The sequence below is a fragment of the Pogonomyrmex barbatus genome, unplaced genomic scaffold, assembly GCF_055798465.1.
Source record: "Pogonomyrmex barbatus isolate J1 unplaced genomic scaffold, ASM5579846v1 scaffold4, whole genome shotgun sequence".
NCBI lineage: Eukaryota > Metazoa > Arthropoda > Insecta > Hymenoptera > Formicidae > Pogonomyrmex > Pogonomyrmex barbatus.
In genome coordinates, this window is record NW_028297138.1 from 3634532 (window position 1) to 3643821 (window position 9290).

The 9290-nt window shown below is 27.2% G+C and overlaps 1 protein-coding gene across 1 annotated transcript; it reads right to left on the reverse strand.

Annotated features, from left to right (window-relative positions):
• Positions 1-1316: 1316 nt before the first annotated feature.
• Positions 1317-2137, reverse strand: LOC148935684 (histone-lysine N-methyltransferase SETMAR-like). The gene is made up of 3 exons (XM_089081149.1): positions 1945-2137; positions 1630-1838; positions 1317-1550 (listed from the first exon to the last, which is right to left on the reverse strand). The coding sequence occupies exons 1-3, from the start codon at positions 2135-2137 to the stop codon at positions 1317-1319; spliced, it is 636 nt and encodes a 211-aa protein (XP_088937275.1).
• Positions 2138-9290: the final 7153 nt, after the last annotated feature.

Below are 9290 nucleotides of genomic sequence, written 5' to 3' on the forward strand. Positions count from 1 at the left end.
TGTATGGTGTGTAATACATTTTCTATAATTTAATAAAAACTCTAAGTTTTTGAAATAGTTTATATTTTACAAAAGAAATGTGATAAATTAAGTGGTATTTTGATGACATTTAAAATTTTAAATAAAATATATTCAAAATTATTATAATAACAAATATAAGATTAATAATAATAATAATAATAATAATAGCATAATATATATATAATATAATAATAATAACATATAACATATGTTATATATGTTTTATTTAAATCTTTATATACAACAGATTTTAATTATGTATAAAATTTTTGAAAAATGAATCTTATAAAGTTTCTCTAAGAAAAGAAAAAGGAAAGAATAATTTCTTTGAAAAATTATATTTGCTAAAAATTTGTAATCAATTTGTAATAGAAGTGAGTAAATAAGCTCGATCGATGAATTAATTTTGCGATTTTCACGCATTTTCTTACACTTTGCAGTTCATCAAATATTTATACAGCCTTTCATAACTTGGTGTATCCAACGGATCTTCTTTGTTATACTTGCGAATTTGCGGTTCCGTGAAACTTTATTCGCCTTTACTAAAAGGCTTAAACTTTACTTCTTTTCTTTTCACCGGAAAACTTCTCTCGAGGAAATCTTAACCATGGATTTCCTGACAAGATCAATATGAAGCTTTCACAGTCTTTAATAACACAATTTCAATGTTTAATTTAATAACGTAATATCAATGTTTTGATTGCACTCACACACACACACACACACACACACACACACACACACACACACACACACACACACACACACACACACACACACACGCACGCACGCACGCACGCACGCACGCACGCACGCACATTGAAAATTTTATACTTTAAAAATTTTATACTACAAGTTTGCACACGTATATCATCACATCATTACATACACAGTTTCGCATATTTATTTTTTCACGTAATAATAATTTGTTTCTATACTAACATACTTATATCTCTATATGCTTACATATATGCAATCTCATATTTTATTTATATATTTTTATACTTGAACGTTTAAAAGCTATTTTATTGAAGCTATTAATAATCTTAATTATTAGTTGTACGTCCTTAAATATTGGGTTGTTCAAAAAGTCATTGCTTTTTTTTTATGATTTTCAAGACCGTTCATTTTATACAAGCAATACATCATTGATTAACATCAAAGAATTGATGTTAATCAATGATGTATTGCCCATTTTGTTCGATGATCTATCATTTTTCGATAAGCTTTATGATCCCATTCTCGAAAAACTTTCTATCTTCATTATCAATTGAATCAAATATCTTTTAATAGCGTCATCTGAACGTTTTACCACTCAAGGAGTTTTGCAAGGATCGAAACAAACGGTAGTCTGATGGTGCAATGTTTGGCGAATATGGTGAATGAGGCAACACATCCCAACCAAGCTCCAATTTTTTACGAGTCATCAAACTTGTATGTGGTCGAGTGTTGTCATTTTGGAATACTACTTCTTTGCGATTTATCAATTCTGGCCGCTTTTCTGCTATTGCTTCATTCAGTTTGTCTAGCTGTTGACAGTACACGTCCGAATTGATTGAAACATTCCTTGGTAAGAGTTTGAAAAACACCACACCCTTCCAATCCTACCAGATTGAGAGCATCACTTTCTTCTGGTGGATATTTGCTTTTGATGTGCTTTGCCGTTTCATCGGGCTTGCTCCACGATCGCTTTCGCTCCACATTATTGTACATGATCCATTTTTCATCAGTAGTAATCATACGTTTTAGAAATGGATCGGATTGTTCACATTTCATAAGTTGATCGCAGATGTTTATGCGTTGAGTGAGGTGAAGTTCTTTCAATTCATGCGGGACCCAAATATCGAGCTTACTAATGTAACTACGTTGTTTCAAATGAAGGTGAACGATTCCAATCGATTTTTAGTGCCTCAGCGAACTCACGAACGGTAGAATGTCTATTAGCTTCAACTAATGCCTTTATTTTCTCATTATCAACCTTCAACGATCGACTTGAGCGAGGTGTATCTCTCACACTGTAGTCACCAGAACGGAAACGAGCAAACCAATATTGACATTGGCGTTCTTTTAATGCTTCATCACCATAAATTTTATGTAAGTTTTTACAAGTCTGCATAGCGTTCTTTCCTTTTCGGAAGTAATAAAGTAAAACTCGACGAAAATGCTCGTGTTGATACTCCATTTTCAAAACGCTATAGAAAGAATAATTGTTGATCGATTTGCGCACTCTTGTTTGTTGATGGAACCTACAAGTATTAGCTATAAATGCGCATAGACTCATAAATCTATAGAAGCAATACATAACAAATACATCTAAAGCCATCTATCAGAAAAAAATGCAATAACTTTTTGAACAACCTTTTGAACCCAATAATATATACTTGATAATTTTAAAAAAGAAAGTAGTATTATGGTTCTCCATTTACATTTTGCACAGTAATTTTGTTATTAAACAAAATTAAAGGCTACAATTAAAAAAATATTATTTATATAAATATAAAATAAAGAGACCTTTTTTGATATCTACTATACAAAATGATAGTATAGTACATTGCAATGTAAAATATTGTAAAAAAAAGAATAATCACAAAATATATGCATATATGCATACAAAATTTCTTCCTATTAATACTGAAAATCTGTAGTTCACATAATGTGAATTATATTACAAAATTTAATTTTGTGTCTAAATGTTCAAATAATATATACAATACCCAATAATATGCACCATTTGTATGAAAGATTTGATATCAAAAGAGTGCCGCTAAGTTAAGATTATATTATCTCGAAAATTCAATATATAATAATATATAATAATACTTTAATAACATGTACCATTTGTATAAAAGATTTGATATAAAAAAAGTGGCTCAAGTTACATTATTTCAACAGTTCAAATACAACTGCTTTTAAAGAATAAAATCCATGTGATACGTATTTTTATATTCCCGTTAAAGCCTTCTTATTCTGAAACTGAAATGACAGTAGCTCTAATTCTTTTTAAAAAATGATATGAAATTGCATTACTTGATTCAATTTAAATAATATGTATCCAATCTAAGTGATACATTACTTAAATAATACCATATATCATTTGTATAAAAGATTTGATATCAAGTGATTTGATATCAATTGGCATTAAGTTATGTAAATTATTTACAACTATTCTTAAAAGATAAAACTCAAGTGATAAAATTTCAAAGTTTAAAAGAATAAGATCTAATAATTATATATCATAAAGGATTTGGTGCTTCATATTAATAATAACATTTCATTAAACATACATTTTTCTAACTGATGAATACTAAAATTCCAAAATAGTTTAAATATTGCACGATATATATAATTGTACTATTCCGCCACGCATTCTGCTATATATTTTAAATAGAGTAATATATTTTAAATATAATTTTAATATATTTTAAATATAAAGCAATATATTTTAAATATAGAGCGACCTTAAAATCAAACAGTTATACACAAACTTGGAGCGTCCGAGTCGCATTAAAACTCGTATAAACATTTACTGTATTATATTATACTCTTACTGTATTACATTAACATATCTTCTTGCATTAATTATATAAATATTATTTTTAAAAATCTATGCAGACAAATTTCTCAAATATATAAACAAATATATGTTTAATAATTGTTTAATAAAAAATAATAATTTATTAATAAATATTAAAACATCTATATGTATGTTCTTATTTTATTTTATTTTAATAAAATACAATATTTATTCTTTGCATTAATTATATTAATATTACTTTTCAAGTCAGATTCAGAAACAAATATATTTATAAATATAAAATTAATTAATAATGAATAAATATATGTTACTAATTATTTGTCTAGAGCCATTAATTGAATTTAATCAGTATAGAAAAGCGAGTGATGACACAAATAAAAAAATATTAAAATTTATATTTTAATTTAAACAACTATTTACCTAAGACATTGTTAAGTTTTAATGCGATCCGGACGCGCCAAGTTTTTGTCTATTTGATGTCTATTTGATTTTAAGATCGCTCTATATTTAAAATATATTACTCTCTCAAGATATACATGAATCGCATTAAGTGTGCGCGCTATTGCGAAACGCGAGCGAGAGGAAGGACCGTATATCTTAATGCGAGCGCTTCGTGAGTTACGAGTAGGTTATCAAATCGTAGAAACGGCTGGACCGATTAAATTACTCGCATGTCCAATCGATAGCTTGGGTAAGAATTATATATAAAAAGTCTTTTTCCTATGTGCTTCATAAACGGAGATATTAACGTGTAAAGTTGAAATGTGAAAATTTGCATGTAAGAAACGTCTCCCTCATCTCAATGGTTGCTCGCTCTCTTTCACTCTTCTTCGCTCTCTCTTGGCTCTTCATTGTTCTCTACCATTCTCTCTTGCATTCTTCACTTGTCTCTTGTTCTCTTTTACACTTTCACCCCCCCTCTCCCTCTCTCTCTTTCTCCCTCCCCCCCCTCTCTCTCTCTCTCTCTCTCTCTCCGCTCTCTCTGTTCTCTCTCTCCGTTCTGCGCTCTCCTCTTTCTTTCCCCACGTTCTCATAATTTCACCTTTCCTGTCTTACTCGCTCTCCCTCGTTCTTCCTCGCTTTTTTCACTCTCTCTCACACATAAATCGTAAATAACACAATTTTGTATTTTAAGCTATTTTAAACTTTTTTTGTCCGCCATTTTGAACATTTTTATTTTTAATCGTACGGACTTCAAACTCAGCTTTATATATGTTTATTTAAAATTAACACAAGATGTTTTGGCACAAGATGTGACCTTGAAATTCCAAAAATATTCAAAATCATTTTTCACTTTCATGATCTATAGACTTAGAGGATCGTAAATAACGCAATTGTGTACTTTAATTTAAAAATTTTTTCTGCCGCCATTTTGAAAATTTTTATTTTTAATCATATGGACTATGGACTTTATATTTGATATTTATATATTTTTATTTTATTTAGGACGTTTTAACACAGATGTGACCTTGAAATTCCAAAAATATTTTCAAATTTTATTTATAGCAGTCTATAGACGTAAAGAATTGTAAATAACAAATTTGTATATTAATTTTAAACTTTTTTGTTATTTTGAAAATTCTTATTTTTATTCATAATCTATGCATCTACACAAATGATCTACATGTTAAAGTTTACAAATATAAAGATATATAAAAGATTTTCTTAATAGAATAGAAAATTATTTGACATTGGAGTTATATCCTTAACAGCATGCGTACGTTCTAAGTATGTTCTGAGAAGATCGCAATGCGTATATTGCAATCATCTCAGAATATTTTCATACATACTGCGATCGACTAAGTACGTTCTAAGTACGTTCCTATGTGCGGGATAACACCTTTCATGGAATTTCGCCGCGAATATTCGCAGCGAATGATAACAGTATTAGGAAAGAATGAAAACGAGAAGTTTTCAGTAGATTATGATTGCGTTCCGATATTGCTAGTATTGAAAATTAATATACGTGATACTCTTTACGGAAAATAAGGAAAAAAAAGGAAAAAATTAAAAAAAAAAATGAGAGAAAGTAATGAAACATTTTATCTTGTATCATTACATGTTTTTAAAAAACCCATCCTATTTGGGATTCTCGATACTGCTTCACTTCTATGTTGGGATGAAATCTGCTACTGAAATGATGATATAAGTGAATACGGAATCTTGGCATAAAATATGATAGATATGCTTAATGAATGTTACTATATTGTCATATAAACATAAAAGTCTTAATTTTAAAATCTCGATTACATATGTAATTCTTGTAGATAATTTATTACATATATAAAGCCGTGAATATATTATGTTTAATGAGAATCATTTTTCTTATGAAAATTGTTTATAAATTGTTATATATATATTTTGTTTACTTGTTTATAAATTTGTTAATAATTGTATTAAATATGCGAAATATTTTTCTTATTTGTATATTATAGTTAATTAGTTAATTAAAGAAAGATAGTAATTAATAATGTTATTTCATTATTTATTTATTAAAAAATGGCTTAAAAAATAACGATTAAATGACGAGATATTTATGACGATAATATATTGTGACAAATGTTACGTCTATAGAATATACGCGCGCGATAGAAAGATGTACGTATCATTTCCGTACCTCTGAGTATAACTTGCGAATATATGCATGCGATGAAAAAGCGTATGTACTGCTGCGTAAATTCTGAGAATATATGCGCGCGAAAAAAAACCGAATGATACTGTCAGTGATGTTCAACGTGAATCTCAGTATGTTGCAGATAATCACAGTACAAGCAGTATTAATGGGATGATTCGTAGTATGTCGCGTGCTGTTAGGGATGTGTTGTAATTCGTCGATTTTATTGAAACTCAATACATACTTTTATAACGCAATTAAATTATTCTTTACTTTATTCAATACTTATTACTAATATAAAACACTTAATGTAAAAAAATTATTATTTATTTTCAACTTAAATTCTTAATTTACAAATATTTAGGAATTAATTTAGCTTAAATATTATGCTTTAAATCTGTATTTAAGTGATTTGATATATTAATTTTAAACTTGATATATTAATTTTAAAATAATTATGAAAATATAAACAACTAAAAACATATAAATTTTAAATTAATAAATTTCTATAATTTTCTTTACACCAATTTGAATTAAAAATTTTAATCACTTTTTAATTATGGGAATTAAATATTATAAATATTTATCATTCATTCAAATTCGTATTAAAAATATTATAAATATTTAACTCCGTTTGATTAATTGGTTAATAGATTTATAAATAAACTAAATTTAATAATTTCTAAACCTTATAATTTAATAATTTCTAAACCTTATAATTTAATAATTTCTAAACCTTATAATTTAATAATTTCTAAATCTTAAAAGAATCTTATAATTAATAAAATCTACCTATTTTTTAAAAATTTGTTAAAATTGTTATTATTTTAACTTTAAAAGTTAAAAATATTATATTAATATTAAGGAAAGGTATTCAATTTAAGGGCACCCTAATTTTTAAAGGGCACCCTAATTTTTAAAGGGCACCCTAATTTTTAAAGGGCACTCTAATTTTTAAAATTATTAAAATTACTGTGGAAAAGTTTATTATTTGGTCTTTCTTAAACTTTAAAAATCTATAATATTTTAAATATATCAAGTATATGTATGTAATTGATCGAAGTAAATAAGAAACTGTAAGTAATAAAGAAAATAATATTATAAAAAAAATGTTTCAATCTGCAAATAATTTTTATAATCAAATCTTTCGAACAAAATTCTGTTATAAAAAATATATCATATAAAGCAGCATCTTGAAATTAAAAATGTTATTATAGTGAGTGGAATAACTCCATTTCCCAATTAATTTAATGTCTTGTCTGTGGTCTATAAAATGAACAATAATTTCCCCACACATAAATAATAAAGATTTAAAAGCATGAGTTAATAAATGAAAAATGTAATAATCTACATCTTATTCTTAAAATAATCATCATTAATCCTAATCATTAAACCTTGTTGATAAAGCAATAATTTTTAAAAAATCATTCTCAATATAAGAATGATTTAAGAATTGTTATTATTGACTTTATACCTATAAATCTTGCTATAAAATCAAAGAAAAATAATATTCACAAATTTATTCGAGTTTCAAATAAAAATTTATTATACCATAATCAGATTAAATCAGAATGAAACTGACCATTTTACAAAATGGCAAAAGAATGATGCCAACTATACGCTTTACATATTATGTGCGACAAATACTTGATTAAAAAAGTATTAGAAAATTTGATTAACAAATCGTTTAAATTTATATATTAAAAAAACTTGCATAATGTATGATTTATACCCCCCCCCCCCCACACACACACACACACACACACACACACACACACACACGCACGCACCACGCACGCACGCACGCACGCACGCACGCACGCACGCACGCACGCACGCACACACGCACAAACACCCCCTCCACCACACACACACACACACACACACACACACACACACACACACACACACACACACACACACACACACACAGTATTATATTACACTCTTAGTTTATCTTTTTACATTAATAATGTAAATATTACTTTCAAAAATATTTATAAATAAAATTTTTTATAATTTATTAATAAATTTATTAACAAAAATTTATTAATAAATATTAAAACATGCGTTCATATTAGATAATATTCAAATAAAATAAACTCTTAAGTTTCTTGCATTATTTATGTAAAAAATGTTTCATTAATATTTGTTTAATAATTAATTATATATTTTATTAATTTTATATATGTTATTAATATTGAAAAAGAAATATTATAGTTCAATGTTATTATTAAAAATAGTTTTAATGCGACCCGGGCGCGCTAAGTTTTTGTACGTCGTTTTTTTTTCTTACACATCAGATTTTCTTTTATATTTTATTTTTATATAAACACTTTTTAAGAAAATATAACTGACGCCAGAAATTAATAAAAAGCTTTTGATACTTATTACGGATTTTATATTTTAAAAGCAATTGAACTTCCGAGATAATATAATTATAACTTGGCCCATTTCTTTGATATCAAATCTTTTATACAAATATTAGAATTGAATATTATATATTATTCGAACATTAGACATAAGATTGCATAATTTTGTAAATATAAACTTAAATAAAATGAAAAGTTCTCGGGTGGAAAAATATGAGTTTTATTTTTATTTTTTTAGAAGATATAATTTGGGTCAATAACTGAAAAACTTTTTTTTCATTAAAAAGTAACACTTTTATATAATAATTTTTTACATATACACTGCGCGTACACTTGACGACTTTTTTACTTTTATCATACAGACGTTTCGACTCAATTTTGAATCATCTTCAGTGAATATAAAAATAAAGATACAATCCTGTGTTCATCCAAGAAGGAGTCACTTCATTATTCAATAAACGATCTTTATTTTAATACTTGGTGTTTATTATTAACGAATCTCCCACGAACTATCATACTTCCTTAGTATTCCTACGCACTATTACATTTCTATGCGTCGGTACTCCGTGCCTCTGATTCTGAGTCTAGCTTAATTGCTCTCGTCGCTTATTTATCGGTTCTATTACGCGGTCTCGGCACGTCCTCGAAACGTTGTTTGGTACGTCAGCGTTTTCGACACGTGTTATCGGAGTCAGCGTCCTTTCCGAATTGCACATCAATTGCACGGGCGCGTATTATTTCTTATTAT